Here is a 20711-nt window from a genome sequence, read left to right on the forward strand (position 1 = left end):
CGATACGATACCAGGCAAGAATCACCATACCAACATTTTACTAACGATACCAGGCCAAGTATCACCATACCAACATTTTACTAACGATACCAGGCCAAGTATCACCATACCAACATTTTACTAACGATACGATACCAGGCCAGATCACCATACCAACATTTTACTAACGATACCAGGCCAAGTATCACCATACCAACATTTTACTAACGATACCAGGCCAAGTATCACCATACCAACATTTTACTAACAATACCAGGCCAAGAATCACCCATACCAACATTTTACTAACGATACCAGGCCAAGAATCACCATACCAACATTTTACTAACGATACCAGGCCAAGTTCACCATACCAACATTTACTAACGATACCAGGCCAAGTATCACCATACCAACATTTACTAACGATACCAGGCCAAGTTCACCATACCAACATTTTACTAACGATACCAGGCCAAGTTATCACCATACCAACATTTTACTAACGATACGATACCAGGCCAAGTATCACCATACCCAAACATTTTACCTAACGATACCAGGCCAAGAATCACCATACAACATTTTACTAACGATACCAGGCCAAGTATCACCATACCAACATTTTACTAACGATACCAGGCCAAGTATCACCATACCAACATTTTACTAACGATACGATACAGGCAAGACTCACCATACCAACATTTTTACTAACGATACCAGGCCAAGACTCACCATACCAACTTTTACTAACGATACCAGGCCAAGAATCACCATACCAACATTTTACTAACGATACCAGGCCAAGAATCACCATACCCAACATTTTACTAACGATACGATACCAGGCCAAGAATCACCATACCAACATTTTTACTAAAGATACCAGGCCAAGTATCACCATACCAACATTTTTACTAACGATACGATACCAGGCCAAGTATCACCATACCAACATTTTACTAACTAACGATACCAGGCCAAGTATCACCATACCAACATTTTACTAACGATACGATACCAGGCCAAGTATCACCATACCAACATTTTACTAACGATACGATACCAGGCCAAGTATCACCATACCAACATTTTACTAACGATACCAGGCCAAGTATCACCATACCAACATTTTACTAACGATACCAGGCCAAGTATCACCATACCAACATTTTACTAACGATACGATACCAAGCCCAGAATCACCATACCAACATTTTACTAACGATACCAGGCCAAGAATCACCATACCAACATTTTACTAACGATACCAGGCCAAAAATCACCATACCAACATTTTACTAACGATACCAGGCCAAGAATCACCATACCAACATTTTACTAACGATACCAGGCCAAGTATCACCATACCAACATTTTACTAACGATACCAGGCCAAGAATCACCATACCAACATTTTACTAACGATACGATACCAGGCCAAGAATCACCATACCAACATTTTACTAACGATACGATACCAGGCCAAGAATCACCATACCAACATTTTACTAATGATACCAGGCCAAGTATCACCATACCAACATTTTACTAACGATACCAGGCCAAGAATCACCATACCAACATTTTACTAACGATACCAGGCCAAGAATCACCATACCAACATTTTACTAACGATACGATACCAGGCCAAGAATCACCATACCAACATTTTTACTAACGATACCAGGCCAAGAATCACCATACCAACATTTTACTAACGATACCAGGCCAAGAATCACCATACCAACATTTTACTAACGATACCAGGCCAAGAATCACCATACCAACATTTTACTAACTATACGATACCAGGCCAAGAATCACCATACCAACATTTTACTAACGATACCGGGCCAAGTATCACCATACCAACATTTTACTAACGATACCAGGCCAAGAATCACCATACCAACATTTTACTAACGATACCAGGCCAAAAATCACCATACCAACATTTTACTAACGATACCAGGCCAAGAATCACCATACCAACATTTTACTAACGATACCTGGCCAAGTATCACCATACCAACATTTTACTAACGATACCAGGCCAAGAATCACCATACCAACATTTTACTAACGATACGATACCAGGCCAAGAATCACCATACCAACATTTTACTAACGATACGATACCAGGCCAAGAATCACCATACCAACATTTTACTAATGATACCAGGCCAAGTATCACCATACCAACATTTTACTAACGATACCAGGCCAAGAATCACCATACCAACATTTTACTAACGATACCAGGCCAAGAATCACCATACCAACATTTTACTAACGATACCAGGCCAAGAATCACCATACCAACATTTTACTAACGATACCAGGCCAAGTATCACCATACCAACATTTTACTAACGATACCAGGCCAAGAATCACCATACCAACATTTTACTAACGATACCAGGCCAAGTAACACCATACCAACATTTTACTAACGATACCAGGCCAAGAATCACCATACCAACGTTTTACTAACGATACCAGGCCAAGAATCACCATACCAACATTTTACTAACGATACCAGGCCAAGAATCACCATACCAACATTTTTACTAACGATACCAGGCCAAGTATCACCATACCAACATTTAACTAACGATACGATACCAGGCCAAGTATCACCATACCAACATTTTACTAACGATACCAGGCCAAGTATCACCATACCAACATTTTTACTAACGATACCAGGCCAAGTATCACCATACCAACATTTTACTAACGATACGATACCAGGCCAAGAATCACCATACCAACATTTTACTAACGATACCAGGCTAAGAATCACCATACCAACATTTTACTAACGATACGATACCAGGCCAAGTATCACCATACCAACATTTTACTAACGATACCAGGCCAAGAATCACCATACCAACATTTTACTAACGATACCAGGCCAAGAATCACCATACCAACATTTTACTAACGATACGATACCAGGCAGAGTATCACCATACCAACATTTTACTAACGATACCAGGCCAAGTATCACCATACCAACATTTTACTAACGATACCAGGCCAAGTATCACCATACCAACATTTTACTAACGATACGATTCCAGGCCAAGAATCACCATACCAACATTTTACTAACGATACCAGGCCAAGAATCACCATACCAACATTTTACTAACGATACCAGGCCAAGAATCACCATACCAACATTTTACTAATGATACGATACCAGGCCAAGAATCACCATACCAACATTTTACTAACGATACCGGGCCAAGTATCACCATACCAACATTTTACTAACGATACCGGGCCAAGTATCACCATACCAACATTTTACTAACGATACCGGGCCAAGTATCACCATACCAACATTTTACTAACGATACCAGGCCAAGTATCACCATACCAACATTTTACTAACGATACGATACCAGGCCAAGAATCACCATACCAACATTTTACTAACGATACCAGGCCAAGTATCACCGTACCAACATTTTACTAACGATACGATACCAGGCCAAGTATCACCATACCAACATTTTACTAACGATACCAGGCCAAGTATCACCATACCAACATTTTACTAACGATATGATACCAGGCCAAGTATCACCATACCAACATTTTACTAACAATACCAGGCCAAGAATCACCATACCAACATTTTACTAACGATACGATACCAGGCCAAGAATCACCATACCAACATTTTACTAACGATACCAGGCCAAGTATCACCATACCAACATTTTACTAACGATACCAGGCCAAGTATCACCGTACCAACATTTTACTAACGATACGATACCAGGCCAAGTATCACCATACCAACATTTTACTAACGATACTATACCAGGCCAAGTATCACCATACCAACATTTTACTAACGATACCAGGCCAAGAATCACCATACCAACATTTTTACTAACGATACCAGGCCAAGAATCACCATACCAACATTTTACTAACGATACCAGGCCAAGTATCACCATACCAACATTTTACTAACGATACCAGGCCAAGTATCACCATACCAACATTTTACTAACGATACCAGGCCAAGTATCACCATACCAACATTTTACTAACGATACCAGGCCAAGTATCACCATACCAACATTTTACTAACGATACGATACCAGGCCAAGTATCACCATACCAACATTTTACTAACGATACCAGGCCAAGAATCACCATACCAACATTTTACTAACGATACCAGGCCAAGTATCACCATACCAACATTTTACTAACGATACCAGGCCAAGTATCACCATACCAACATTTTACTAACGATACGATACCAGGCCAAGAATCACCATACCAACATTTTACTAACGATACCAGGCCAAGAATCACCATACCAACATTTTACTAACGATACCAGGCCAAGAATCACCATACCAACATTTTACTAACGATACCAGGCCAAGAATCACCATACCAACATTTTTACTAACGATACGATACCAGGCCAAGAATCACCATACCAACATTTTTACTAAAGATACCAGGCCAAGTATCACCATACCAACATTTTTACTAACGATACGATACCAGGCCAAGTATCACCATACCAACATTTTACTAACTAACGATACCAGGCCAAGTATCACCATACCAACATTTTACTAACGATACGATACCAGGCCAAGAATCACCATACCAACATTTTACTAACGATACCAGGCTAAGAATCACCATACCAACATTTTACTAACGATACGATACCAGGCCAAGTATCACCATACCAACATTTTACTAACGATACCAGGCCAAGAATCACCATACCAACATTTTACTAACGATACCAGGCCAAGAATCACCATACCAACATTTTACTAACGATACGATACCAGGCAGAGTATCACCATACCAACATTTTACTAACGATACCAGGCCAAGTATCACCATACCAACATTTTACTAACGATACCAGGCCAAGTATCACCATACCAACATTTTACTAACGATACGATACCAGGCCAAGAATCACCATACCAACATTTTACTAACGATACCAGGCCAAGAATCACCATACCAACATTTTACTAATGATACGATACCAGGCCAAGAATCACCATACCAACATTTTACTAACGATACCGGGCCAAGTATCACCATACCAACATTTTACTAACGATACCGGGCCAAGTATCACCATACCAACATTTTACTAACGATACCGGGCCAAGTATCACCATACCAACATTTTACTAACGATACCAGGCCAAGTATCACCATACCAACATTTTACTAACGATACGATACCAGGCCAAGAATCACCATACCAACATTTTACTAACGATACCAGGCCAAGTATCACCGTACCAACATTTTACTAACGATACGATACCAGGCCAAGTATCACCATACCAACATTTTACTAACGATACCAGGCCAAGTATCACCATACCAACATTTTACTAACGATATGATACCAGGCCAAGTATCACCATACCAACATTTTACTAACAATACCAGGCCAAGAATCACCATACCAACATTTTACTATCGATACGATACCAGGCCAAGAATCACCATACCAACATTTTACTAACGATACCAGGCCAAGTATCACCATACCAACATTTTACTAACGATACCAGGCCAAGTATCACCGTACCAACATTTTACTAACGATACGATACCAGGCCAAGTATCACCATACCAACATTTTACTAACGATACCAGGCCAAGTATCACCATACCAACATTTTACTAACGATACCAGGCCAAGTATCACCATACCAACATTTTACTAACGATACCAGGCCAAGTATCACCATACCAACATTTTACTAACAATACCAGGCCAAGAATCACCATACCAACATTTTACTAACGATACCAGGCCAAGAATCACCATACCAACATTTTACTAACGATACCAGGCCAAGTATCACCATACCAACATTTTACTAACGATACCAGGCCAAGTATCACCATACCAACATTTTACTAACGATACCAGGCCAAGTATCACCATACCAACATTTTACTAACGATACCAGGCCAAGTATCACCATACCAACATTTTACTAACGATACGATACCAGGCCAAGTATCACCATACCAACATTTTACTAACGATACCAGGCCAAGAATCACCATACCAACATTTTACTAACGATACCAGGCCAAGTATCACCATACCAACATTTTACTAACGATACCAGGCCAAGTATCACCATACCAACATTTTACTAACGATACGATACCAGGCCAAGAATCACCATACCAACATTTTACTAACGATACCAGGCCAAGAATCACCATACCAACATTTTACTAACGATACCAGGCCAAGAATCACCATACCAACATTTTTACTAACGATACGATACCAGGCCAAGAATCACCATACCAACATTTTTACTAAAGATACCAGGCCAAGTATCACCATACCAACATTTTTACTAACGATACCAGGCCAAGAATCACCATACCAACATTTTACTAACGATACCAGGCCAAGTATCACCATACCAACATTTTACTAACGATACGATACCAGGCCAAGAATCACCATACCAACATTTTACTAACGATACCAGGCCAAGTATCACCATACCAACATTTTTACTAACGATACGATACCAGGCCAAGTATCACCATACCAACATTTTACTAACGATACCAGGCCAAGAATCACCATACCAACATTTTACTAACGATACGATACCAGGCCAAGAATCACCATACCAACATTTTACTAACGATACGATACCAGGCCAAGTATCACCATACCAACATTTTACTAACGATACCAGGCCAAGTATCACCATACCAACATTTTACTAACGATACCAGGCCAAGTATCACCATACCAACATTTTACTAACGATACCAGGCCAAGAATCACCATACCAACATTTTACTAACGATACCAGGCCAAGAATCACCATACCAACATTTTACTAACGATACCAGGCCAAGAATCACCATACCAACATTTTACTAACGATACGATACCAGGCCAAGAATCACCATACCAACATTTTACTAACGATACGATACCAGGCCAAGAATCACCATACCAACATTTTACTAACGATACGATACCAGGCCAAGAATCACCATACCAACATTTTACTAACGATACCAGGCCAAGTATCACCATACCAACATTTTACTAACGATACCAAGCCAAGAATCACCATACCAACATTTTACTAACGATACCAGGCCAAGAATCACCATACCAATATTTTACTAACGATACCAGGCCAAGAATCACCATACCAACATTTTACTAACGATACCAGGCCAAGTATCACCATACCAACATTTTACTAACGATACGATACCAGGCCAAGTATCACCATATCAACATTTTACTAACGATACGATACCAGGCCAAGTATCACCATACCAACATTTTACTAACGATACCAGGCCAAGAATCACCATACCAACATTTTACTAACGATACGGTACCAGGCCAAGAATCACCATACCAACATTTTACTAACGATACCAGGCTAAGAATCACCATACCAACATTTTACTAACGATACGATACCAGGCCAAGTATCACCATACCAACATTTTACTAACGATACCAGGCCAAGAATCACCATACCAACATTTTACTAACGATACCAGGCCAAGTATCACCATACCAACATTTTACTAACGATACGATACCAGGCCAAGTATCACCATACCAACATTTTACTAACGATACTATACCAGGCCAAGTATCACCATACCAACATTTTACTAACGATACCAGGCCAAGTATCACCATACCAACGATACCAGGCCAAGAATCACCATACCAACATTTTAATAACGATACCAGGCTAAGAATCACCATACCAACATTTTACTAACGATACGATACCAGGCCAAGTATCACCATACCAACATTTTACTAACGATACCAGGCCAAGAATCACCATACCAACATTTTACTAACGATACCAGGCCAAGAATCACCATACCAACATTTTACTAACGATACGATACCAGGCCAAGTATTAGCATACCAACATTTTACTAACGATACCAGGCCAAGAATCACCATACCAACATTTTACTAACGATACGATACCAGGCCAAGAATCACCATACCAACATTTTACTAACGATACCAGGCCAAGAATCACCATACCAACATTTTACTAACGATACGATACCAGGCCAAGAATCACCATACCAACATTTTACTAACGATACCAGGCCAAGAATCACCATACCAACATTTTACTAACGATACGATACCTGGCCAAGAATCACCATACCAACATTTTACTAACGATACCAGGCCAAGAATCACCATACCAACATTTTACTAACGATACGATACCAGGCCAAGAATCACCATACCAACATTTTACTAACGATACGATACCAGGCCAAGTATCACCATACCAACATTTTACTAACGATACCAGGCCAAGAATCACCATACCAACATTTTACTAACGATACCAGGCCAAGAATCACCATACCAACATTTTACTAACGATACCAGGCCAAGTATCACCATACCAACATTTTACTAACGATACCAGGCCAAGTATCACCATACCAACATTTTTACTAACGATACCAGGCCAAGTATCACCATAACAACATTTTACTAACGATACGATACCAGGCCAAGTATCACCATACCAACATTTTACTAACGATACGATACCAGGCCAAGTATCACCATACCAACATTTTACTAACGATACCAGGCCAAGTATCACCATACCAACATTTTACTAACGATACCAGGCCAAGAATCACCATACCAACATTTTACTAACGATACGATACCAGGCCAAGAATCACCATACCAACATTTTACTAACGATACCAGGCTAAGAATCACCATACCAACATTTTACTAACGATACGATGCCAGGCTAAGAATCACCATACCAACATTTTACTAACGATACGATACCAGGCCAAGTATCACCATACCAACATTTTACTAACGATACCAGGCCAAGAATCACCATACCAACATTTTACTAACGATACCAGGCCAAGAATCACCTTACCAACATTTTACTAACGATACCAGGCCAAGTATCACCATACCAACATTTTACTAACGATACGATACCAGGCCAAGTATCACCATACCAACATTTTACTAACGATACTATACCAGGCCAAGTATCACCATACCAACATTTTACTAACGATACCAGGCCAAGTATCACCATACCAACATTTTACTAACGATACCAGGCCAAGAATCACCATACCAACATTTTACTAACGATACGATACCAGGCCAAGTATCACCATACCAACATTTTACTAACGATACCAGGCCAAGAATCACCATACCAACATTTTACTAACGATACCAGGCCAAGAATCACCATACCAACATTTTACTAACGATACGATACCAGGCCAAGTATCAGCATACCAACATTTTACTAACGATACCAGGCCAAGAATCACCATACCAACATTTTACTAACGATACGATACCAGGCCAAGAATCACCATACCAACATTTTACTAACGATACCAGGCCAAGAATCACCATACCAACATTTTACTAACGATACGATACCAGGCCAAGAATCACCATACCAACATTTTACTAACGATACCAGGCCAAGAATCACCATACCAACATTTTACTAACGATACGATACCAGGCCAAGAATCACCATACCAACATTTTACTAACGATACGATACCTGGCCAAGAATCACCATACCAACATTTTACTAACGATACCAGGCCAAGTATCACCATACCAACATTTTACTAACGATACCAGGCCAAGTATCACCATACCAACATTTTACTAACGATACCAGGCCAAGTATCACCATACCAACATTTTACTAACGATACGATACCAGGCCAAGTATCACCATACCAACATTTTACTAACGATACCAGGCCAAGTATCACCATACCAACATTTTACTAACAATACCAGGCCAAGTATCACCATACCAACATTTTACTAACGATACCAGGCCAAGTATCACCATACCAACATTTTTACTAACGATACCAGGCCAAGTATCACCATACCAACATTTTACTAACGATACGATACCAGGCCAAGTATCACCATACCAACATTTTACTAACGATACGATACCAGGCCAAGTATCACCATACCAACATTTTACTAACGATACGATACCAGGCCAAGAATCACCATACCAACATTTTACTAACGATACCAGGCCAAGAATCACCATACCAACATTTTACTAACGATACCAGGCCAAGAATCACCATACCAACATTTTACTAACGATACCAGGCCAAGAATCACCATACCAACATTTTACTAACGATACCAGGCCAAGAATCACCATACCAACATTTTACTAACGATACCAGGCCAAGAATCACCATACCAACATTTTACTAACGATACCAGGCCAAGAATCACCATACCAACATTTTACTAACGATACCAGGCCAAGAATCACCATACCAACATTTTACGAACGATACCAGGCCAAGAATCACCATACCAACATTTTTACTAACGATACGATACCAGGCCAAGAATCACCATACCAACATTTTACTAACGATACCAGGCCAAGTATCACCATACCAACATTTTACTAACGATACGATACCAGGCCAAGAATCACCATACCAACATTTTACTAACTAACGATACCAGGCCAAGTATCACCATACCAACATTTTTACTAACGATACGATACCAGGCCAAGTATCACCATACCAACATTTTACTAACGTTACCAGGCCAAGAATCACCATACCAACATTTTACTAACGATATGATAATAGGCCAAGAATCACCATACGAACATTTTACTAACGATACGATACCAGGCCAAGTATCACCATACCAACATTTTACTAACGATACCAGGCCAAGAATCACCATACCAACATTTAACTAACGATACCAGGCCAAGAATCACCATACCAACATTTTACTAACGATACGATACCAGGCCAAGTATCACCATACCAACATTTTACTAACGATACCAGGCCAAGTATCACCATACCAACATTTTTACTAACGATACCAGGCCAAGTATCACCATACCAACATTTTACTAACGATACGATACCAGGCCAAGTATCACCATACCAACATTTTACTAACGATACGATACCAGGCCAAGTATCACCATACCAACATTTTACTAACGATACGATACCAGGCCAAGAATCACCATACCAACATTTTACTAACGATACCAGGCCAAGAATCACCATACCAACATTTTACTAACGATACCAGGCCAAGAATCACCATACCAACATTTTACTAACGATACCAGGCCAAGTATCACCATACCAACATTTTACTAACGATACCAGGCCAAGAATCACCATACCAACATTTTACTAACGATACCAGGCCAAGAATCACCATACCAACATTTTACTAACGATACCAGGCCAAGAATCACCATACCAACATTTTACTAACGATACCAGGCCAAGAATCACCATACCAACATTTTACGAACGATACCAGGCCAAGAATCACCATACCAACATTTTTACTAACGATACGATACCAGGCCAAGAATCACCATACCAACATTTTACTAACGATACCAGGCCAAGTATCACCATACCAACATTTTACTAACGATACGATACCAGGCCAAGAATCACCATACCAACATTTTACTAACGATACCAGGCCAAATATCACCATACCAACATTTTACTAACTAACGATACCAGGCCAAGTATCACCATACCAACATTTTTACTAACGATACGATACCAGGCCAAGTATCACGATACCAACATTTTACTAACGTTACCAGGCCAAGAATCACCATACCAACATTTTACTAACGATATGATAATAGGCCAAGAATCACCATACGAACATTTTACTAACGATACGATACCAGGCCAAGTATCACCATACCAACATTTTACTAACGATACCAGGCCAAGAATCACCATACCAACATTTAACTAACGATACCAGGCCAAGAATCACCATACCAACATTTTACTAACGATACGATACCAGGCCAAGTATCACCATACCAACATTTTACTAACGATACCAGGCCAAGTATCACCATACCAACATTTTACTAACAATACCAGGCCAAGTATCACCATACCAACATTTTACTAACGATACCAGGCCAAGTATCACCATACCAACATTTTTACTAACGATACCAGGCCAAGTATCACCATACCAACATTTTACTAACGATACGATACCAGGCCAAGTATCACCATACCAACATTTTACTAACGATACGATACCAGGCCAAGTATCACCATACCAACATTTTACTAACGATACGATACCAGGCAATCCATACCAACAGTTTACTAACGATAAAACCATACCAACATTTTACTAACGATACCAGGCCAAGAATCACCATACCAACATTTTACTAACGATACCAGGCCAAGAATCACCATACCAACATTTTACTAACGATACCAGGCCAAGAATCACCATACCAACATTTTACTAACGATACCAGGCCAAGTATCACCATACCAACATTTTACTAACGATACCAGGCCAAGAATCACCATACCAACATTTTACTAACGATACCAGGCCAAGAATCACCATACCAACATTTTACTAACGATACCAGGCCAAGAATCACCATACCAACATTTTACGAACGATACCAGGCCAAGAATCACCATACCAACATTTTTACTAACGATACGATACCAGGCCAAGAATCACCATACCAACATTTTACTAACGATACCAGGCCAAGTATCACCATACCAACATTTTACTAACGATACGATACCAGGCCAAGAATCACCATACCAACATTTTACTAACTAACGATACCAGGCCAAGTATCACCATACCAACATTTTTACTAACGATACGATACCAGGCCAAGTATCACCATACCAACATTTTACTAACGTTACCAGGCCAAGAATCACCATACCAACATTTTACTAACGATATGATAATAGGCCAAGAATCACCATACGAACATTTTACTAACGATACGATACCAGGCCAAGTATCACCATACCAACATTTTACTAACGATACCAGGCCAAGAATCACCATACCAACATTTAACTAACGATACCAGGCCAAGAATCACCATACCAACATTTTACTAACGATACGATACCAGGCCAAGTATCACCATACCAACATTTTACTAACGATACCAGGCCAAGTATCACCATACCAACATTTTTACTAACGATACCAGGCCAAGTATCACCATACCAACATTTTACTAACGATACGATACCAGGCCAAGTATCACCATACCAACATTTTACTAACGATACGATACCAGGCCAAGTATCACCATACCAACATTTTACTAACGATACGATACCAGGCCAAGAATCACCATACCAACATTTTACTAACGATACCAGGCCAAGAATCACCATACCAACATTTTACTAACGATACCAGGCCAAGAATCACCATACCAACATTTTACTAACGATACCAGGCCAAGAATCACCATACCAACATTTTACTAACGATACCAGGCCAAGAATCACCATACCAACATTTTACTAACGATACCAGGCCAAGAATCACCATACCAACATTTTACTAACGATACCAGGCCAAGAATCACCATACCAACATTTTACTAACGATACCAGGCCAAGAATCACCATACCAACATTTTACTAACGATACCAGGCCAAGAATCACCATACCAACATTTTACGAACGATACCAGGCCAAGAATCACCATACCAACATTTTTACTAACGATACGATACCAGGCCAAGAATCACCATACCAACATTTTACTAACGATACCAGGCCAAGTATCACCATACCAACATTTTACTAACGATACGATACCAGGCCAAGAATCACCATACCAACATTTTACTAACGATACCAGGCCAAATATCACCATACCAACATTTTACTAACTAACGATACCAGGCCAAGTATCACCATACCAACATTTTTACTAACGATACGATACCAGGCCAAGTATCACCATACCAACATTTTACTAACGTTACCAGGCCAAGAATCACCATACCAACATTTTACTAACGATATGATAATAGGCCAAGAATCACCATACGAACATTTTACTAACGATACGATACCAGGCCAAGTATCACCATACCAACATTTTACTAACGATACCAGGCCAAGAATCACCATACCAACATTTAACTAACGATACCAGGCCAAGAATCACCATACCAACATTTTACTAACGATACGATACCAGGCCAAGTATCACCATACCAACATTTTACTAACGATACCAGGCCAAGTATCACCATACCAACATTTTACTAACGATACCAGGCCAAGAATGCAACAAACATGTGAAAAACATGAAATGACACCGGGATTCGATAGAACATTGCTTGGGGATACCCAAAATGATATAACGTTAATAATGGGTGAATCTTAACCTTTTTTAAAGGGATACAGCAGGATTTTGGCGATGAGGCCCTTTATCTACTGACCCAGAGTCAGATTGGGTCCTTTATCTACTGACCCAGTCAGATGAGGCCCTTTATCTACTGACCCGGAGTCAGATGGGGCCCTTTATCTACTGACCCGGAGTCAGAGGGGGCCTTTTATCTACTGACCCGGAGTCAGAGGGGGCCCTTTATCTACTGACCCGGAGTCAGAGGGGGCCCTTTATCTACTGACCCGGAGTCAGAGGGGGCCCTTTATCTACTGACCCGGAGTCAGAGGGGGCCCTTTATCTACTGACCCGGAGTCAGAGGGGGCCCTTTATCTACTGACCCGGAGTCAGAGGGGGCCCTTTATCTACTGACCCGGAGTCAGAGGGGGCCCTTTATCTACTGACCCGGTGTCAGAGGGGGCCCTTTATCTACTGACCCGGAGTCAGAGGGGGCCCTTTATCTACTGACCCGGAGTCAGAGGGGGCCCTTTATCTACTGACCCGGAGTCAGAGGGGGCCCTTTATCTACTGACCCGGTGTCAGAGGGGGCCCTTTATCTACTGACCCGGAGTCAGAGGGGGCCCTTTATCTACTGACCCGGAGTCAGAGGGGGCCCTTTATCTACTGACCCGGAGTCAGTGGGGGCCCTTTATCTACTGACCCGGAGTCAGAGGGGGCCCTTTATCTACTGACCCAGAGTCAGAGGGGGCCCTTTATCTACTGACCCGGAGTCAGAGGGGGCCCTTTATCTACTGACCCGGAGTCAGAGGGGGCCCTTTATCTACTGACCCAGAGTCAGATGAACTCCTGGATAACATTTTTATGTCTCTGCATCCAGTTAAAAGGAAGTTGCTAACTAGCGTTAGCGCAATGACTTGGAAGTATATTATATATATTCTAGTGAATACCGTAGACTTCAAGTCATCGCGCTAACGCTAGTTAGCATCGGCTCGCGAAACTACCTCCGACTTCCTTCATACTGGGACACAAGAGACCTAAAAATGGTATCCATGAATTCATCTGACTCTGGGGGAATTAGATAAAGGACCCCTACATGACAATCCTGAAGTATCCTTTAATATCCAGTGGGACAAACTAGCCTCAGAAGCATGGATCCAAACTGAAATATGCAATCTTTTTTTTTTAGTTTATGAAACAAAAGATTTTTTGGGATCCAGTCTAGGAAATAACATTTAATATCTCAGAATTGAGAAATATTCTAGCGGTATGGTACTAGTCAGTTATTTAGATGTGAAGTTTAATTTTTACTTTCAGATGGAGCACTACAAGCTTGACTGGCACCGTTTCAACCTGAGGCAGAAACGATCTGGTCAAACACCTTCCACAGTGGAGGAGTTTGAGAGGAAGACAGGTGTAGGTGAGTCTGGGCACTCAGAACCAAATCAGATACTCTATTTTAATGTTTAAGGATGTCGTGGGAGACGGCCAGACGTAACCACTTCATGAAGCTGGTTGAGAGAATGCCAAGAGTTTGCAAAGCTGTCATCAAGGAATAGGGTGGCTACTTTGAAGAATCTCAAACATAAAATATATTTTGATTTGTTTTATTTTATTTTTTTTTTGGTTACGACATGATTCAATATGTGTTATTTCATAGTTTTGACGTCTTCACTATTATTCTACAATGTAAAAAATAAAGAAAAACCCTTAAATGAGTAGGTGTGTCCAAACTTATGACTGGTCCTGTATATTTTTGTGAGGTGCTGAGAAGTAGTTTTGTAATAATATTGTATAATATTTGATTGGGTGGGGGCCCACCCAGGCCCGCCCATGCCCATCACAAACAGCCTACTAACCAAGACTTCGGACCAAAACTTAAGTTGCATTTACTGGAAGTTGAAAAGTCTTTCCTACCCTACCGGCTACCGATGTCATTCTTCTGTGAGCTGCTCCATGCCAGAACCAGATGAGAGCTGCACACTCTTGTTCCCTGCAGATTATATTCTGCTGAAACTAGGCTGTGTGGTACCCATGTGAATATATTTCAGGTGCGTTACGATTGTGTAGGCTACTCCAAAAGGGTTGCTGCTGCCGACGGCCCAAAAGGGTCGCCTCCGCCGACGGCCTAAAAGGGTTGCCTCCGAAGGGTCGAACATGTCTATGCTAGATATAAAGGCTGCGGGTATTAATGCTTCGTTGAAGGAGAGTGTATATATTTGGCCTGGCGACGTGGTTTTATGCACTTACCGAATGGAGTGTCTTTTTTTTTTTTTACTCCGCTGGTCTGGGGAAGAAATGACGAGTCCTCGCTGTTCGAGACAGAGTCAAGAACAAGTATAAAATGTATCTGACGTGTGACACCACGGCAACCACCGAGACACTCTGTGGTCTGGAGACCGGACTCCCTACAACACTGGGGATAGCTACGGGAATTAACCCACTACTGTTTACTTGGTGCATCTACGTTCTCTCGATGAGTCTACCTTTTCAACCTAACGTTACCTGACCCATCACCTTATGCATTATTACTGAAAATAAATTGACTTTCAAATAAAAATCTTAACTTAGATTTTGCTAGACAGAGCAAATCAGTATCTACAATGGAATAGAATGAAGACAGACAAGGGCTGTGTCTAATGGTACCCTATTCCCTATATAGTGCACTACTTTCAACCATAAGTGCTGGTCAAAAAAGCAGTGCACTGTATTTTAAGATGCAACCCTTGTTTTTTTTTCTAATTCATTCTACTCTTATTTGTACAAAGTAATTTGGTCTGTCCACAGGAGACATGTCTAGCATCTCAGGTTCTGACTCGGAGGACGAGGAACCAGACAGCGACTGGGTTGTGGACAACACTGAGGTCGCTCCTCTACAGAAGGATGACGGTGTTCTGGAAGCGGAATCCGTCGGTCGCCTCGGCAACCGGGTCGTGTTCCAGAACTCTCAGGGCCAGTACCTGGCTGTCTACCGCTGTGTTCTGCAGAGCAAGGTGAGACTCGGACGGACTTGTGGGGACTCTTTTAACACAAAATAATCAACCTCCCTTGAGAATGAATGAATGAATGAATGAAGAATGACTTCTATGTTATATGATTGAGTTACAGTGCTGTGAAAAAAGTATTTGCCCTCCCCCCCCTTTTTTCAAATTTGTATCTACTTTTACATATTTTTTTGATACTGAATTATCAAATCTTCATCCAAAACCTAATAATAGATCAAGTGAACCTTAGTGGACAGTTATGTACTTATTTCATAAACAAAGTTATACAACAGCCAATGCCCCTTGTGCAATAAAAGTAATTACCCCCTTTCACTCATTAACTGGTTGTACCACCTTTAGCTGTAATGACTCCAAACAAACACTTCCTGTCGTTGTTGATCAGTCTCTCACATCACTATGGAGGAGTTGTGGTCCACTCTTCCATGCAGAACTACTTTAACTCAGATACATTTGTGGGTTTTCCAGCATGAACTGCTAATTTCAGGTCCTGCCACAACATCTCAGTTGGGATTAGATCTGGACTTGGACTAGGCCATTCCAAAACTTCACATTTGTTGCTTTTTAGCCATTTTCATGTAGACTTGTTTGTGGGTTTTGGATCATTGTCTTGCTGCATGACCCAGCTGCTCTTCAGCTTACTGTGGAATGCAGTGTTTGGTTTTCTCCAGACATAATGGGACCCATGTCTTCCAAAACGTTGACTCCAGTTTGCCAAAAGCACCTGGATGATCATCAAGACTCTTGGAATTATGTTCTATGGACAGATGAGTCAAAGAGAACTTTTCAGACACATTATTTAATCCACTCTGTATTTCAGTCTGCCGTAGAGGAAGACCGTAAAGATGGCTCCTAAGACATGACAGCTCTGCTTGTAGCTCCTCAGACATGGCAGCTCTGCTTGTAGCTCCTCAGACATGACAGACATGGCAGCTCTGCTTGTAGCTCCTCAGACATGGCGGCTCTGCTTGTAGCTCCTCAGACATGGCGGCTCTGCTTGTAGCTCCTCAGACATGGCGGCTCTGCTTGTAGCTCCTCAGACATGGCGGCTCTGCTTCTAGCACCTCAGACATGGCGGCTCTGCTTGTAGCTCCTCAGACATGGCGGCTCTGCTTGTAGCTCCTCAGACATGGCGGCTCTGCTTGTAGCTCCTCAGACATGGCGGCTCTGCTTGTAGCTCCTCAGACATGGCGGCTCTGCTTGTAGCTCCTCAGACATGGCGGCTCTGCTTGTAGCTCCTCAGACATGGCGGCTCTGCTTGTAGCTCCTCAGACATGGCGGCTCTGCTTGTAGCTCCTCAGACATGGCGGCTCTGCTTGTAGCTCCTCAGACATGGCGGCTCTGCTTGTAGCTCCTCAGACATGGCGGCTCTGCTTGTAGCTCCTCAGACATGGCGGCTCTGCTTGTAGCTCCTCAGACATGGCGGCTCTGCTTGTAGCTCCTCAGACATGGCGGCTCTGCTTGTAGCTCCTCAGACATGGCGGCTCTGCTTGTAGCTCCTAAGCAACTTTGCAGTATCACTTTTTTTTGTGTTATTTCTTTGTTAGATGCTACTCCACTGTTGGAGCTGGGAACACAAGCATTTCACTACACCCGCAATAACATAATCTGCTAAATATGTGTATGTGACCAATATGATTTGATTTGACATGGTGGTTTCTCTACAGTCTCGTTAACAAGACTATATGCATTTCAGTCTGCCATAGAGGAAGACCTGGTGACCTCTCTACAAAGTCTCAGTAACAAGACTACGTGGGTCATTCTGATGGCAGGTGGCGGACACTTCGCTGGAGCTGTGTTTCAAGGGTCAGTGATGAGAAGCCTGGCTTCATATTCTCTATTGCTATAGTGGTCTCAAATGGTACCATATTCTCTATTGCTATAGTGGTCTCAAATGGTACCATATTCTCTATTGCTATAGTGGTCTCAAATGGTACCATATTCTCTATTGCTGTAGTGGTCTCAAATGGTACCATATTCTCTATTGCTGTAGTGGTCTCAAATGGTACCATATTCTCTATTGCTGTAGTGGTCTCAAATGGTACCATATTCTCTATTGCTGTAGTGGTCTCAAATGGTACCATATTCTCTATTGCTGTAGTGGTCTCAAATGGTACCATATTCTCTATTGCTGTAGTGGTCTCAAATGGTACCATATTCTCTATTGCTGTAGTGGTCTCAAATGGTACCATATTCTCTAAATGGTGCTCTGTAGGGCTCAGGTCTAAAGTAGTGTCCTGTGTAGGGGGGTAGTGCCCTGGGTGGGTAGGGCACTACATTGCAAATGAATAAAAATAAAAAACAGAAATACCTTACTTACATCAGTATTCAGACCCTTTGCTATGAGACTCGAAATTGAGCTCAGGTGCATCCTGTTAACATTGATCATCCTTGAGATGTTTCTACAACTTGATTGGAGTCCACCTGTGGTAGATTCAATTGATTGGACATGATTTGGAAGGGCACACACCTGTCTATATAAGGTCCCACAGTTGACAGTACATGTCAGACCAAAAACCAAACCATGAGGTCGAAGGAATTGTCCGTAGAGCTCCGAGACAGGATTGTGTTGAGGCACAGATCTGGGGAAGGGTACCAAAACATTTCTGCAGCATATTATGTGTAGATTGGTCAGGGGAGAAACTTTTTTTTTTTTTTGAATCAATTTTAGAATAAGGCTGTAACGTAACAAAATGTGGAAAAAAGGTCAAGTGGTCTTTCTGAATGCACTGTAAGTCTCTTCCTCTCAGTACTAAAAGATGATTAATCTGTTCCACTGTTCCAGGAGAGAGGTGTTGCAGCACAAGACGTTCCATCGGTACACTGTGAGAGCCAAGCGGGGGACAGCCCAGGGTCTGAGAGATGCTAAGAACAGCAGTCATGCTCCTAAATCAGCGGGAGCTGCCCTGAGGCGATACAACGAGGCTGCACTAGTCAAGGCAACACAACTACTCTTCTTTTGATGTGTCTGGACTAACTGGGAAAGCACATTTTGGTTTTCCTCTGATTAGCCAGAACTTAATTATTAAACCTGTTGAGGACAGACATTCCGCTAGCGGGACCCCCTAGCCAACAGCCAATGGAATAGCAGGGCGCGAAATACAAAACAACAAAAATCTCCATAATTCAAATTTCTCAAACAATCAACTATTTTACACCATTTTAAAGATAAACTTCTCGTTAATCCAACCACATTGTCCGATTTCAAAAAGGCTTTACGGCGAAAGCATAACATTAGATTATGTTAGGACATCACCTTGACAAGAAAAACCACACAGCCATTTTCCAAGCAAGGAGAGGCGTCACAAAAACCAGATATACAGCTAAAATTAATCACTAACCTTTGACGATCTTCATCAGATGACACTCCCAGGACTCAATGTTACACAATACATGTATGTTTTGT

At 41.4% G+C, this 20711-nt stretch overlaps 1 protein-coding gene across 1 annotated transcript in view; it reads left to right on the forward strand.

Annotated features, from left to right (window-relative positions):
• Window positions 1-20711, forward strand: part of ankzf1 (ankyrin repeat and zinc finger peptidyl tRNA hydrolase 1) — a 72981-nt gene that overhangs the window by 31224 nt on the left and 21046 nt on the right. Inside the window, exons 4-7 of the mRNA XM_029703718.1 lie at window positions 15621-15723; window positions 17091-17296; window positions 19002-19111; window positions 20091-20244. Of these exons, the coding sequence (XP_029559578.1) occupies window positions 15621-15723; window positions 17091-17296; window positions 19002-19111; window positions 20091-20244 (573 nt within the window). The remainder of the gene's footprint in view (window positions 1-15620; window positions 15724-17090; window positions 17297-19001; window positions 19112-20090; window positions 20245-20711) is intronic.

The sequence above is a fragment of the Salmo trutta genome, chromosome 20 (genome assembly GCF_901001165.1).
Source record: "Salmo trutta chromosome 20, fSalTru1.1, whole genome shotgun sequence".
Classification (NCBI taxonomy): domain Eukaryota; kingdom Metazoa; phylum Chordata; class Actinopteri; order Salmoniformes; family Salmonidae; genus Salmo; species Salmo trutta.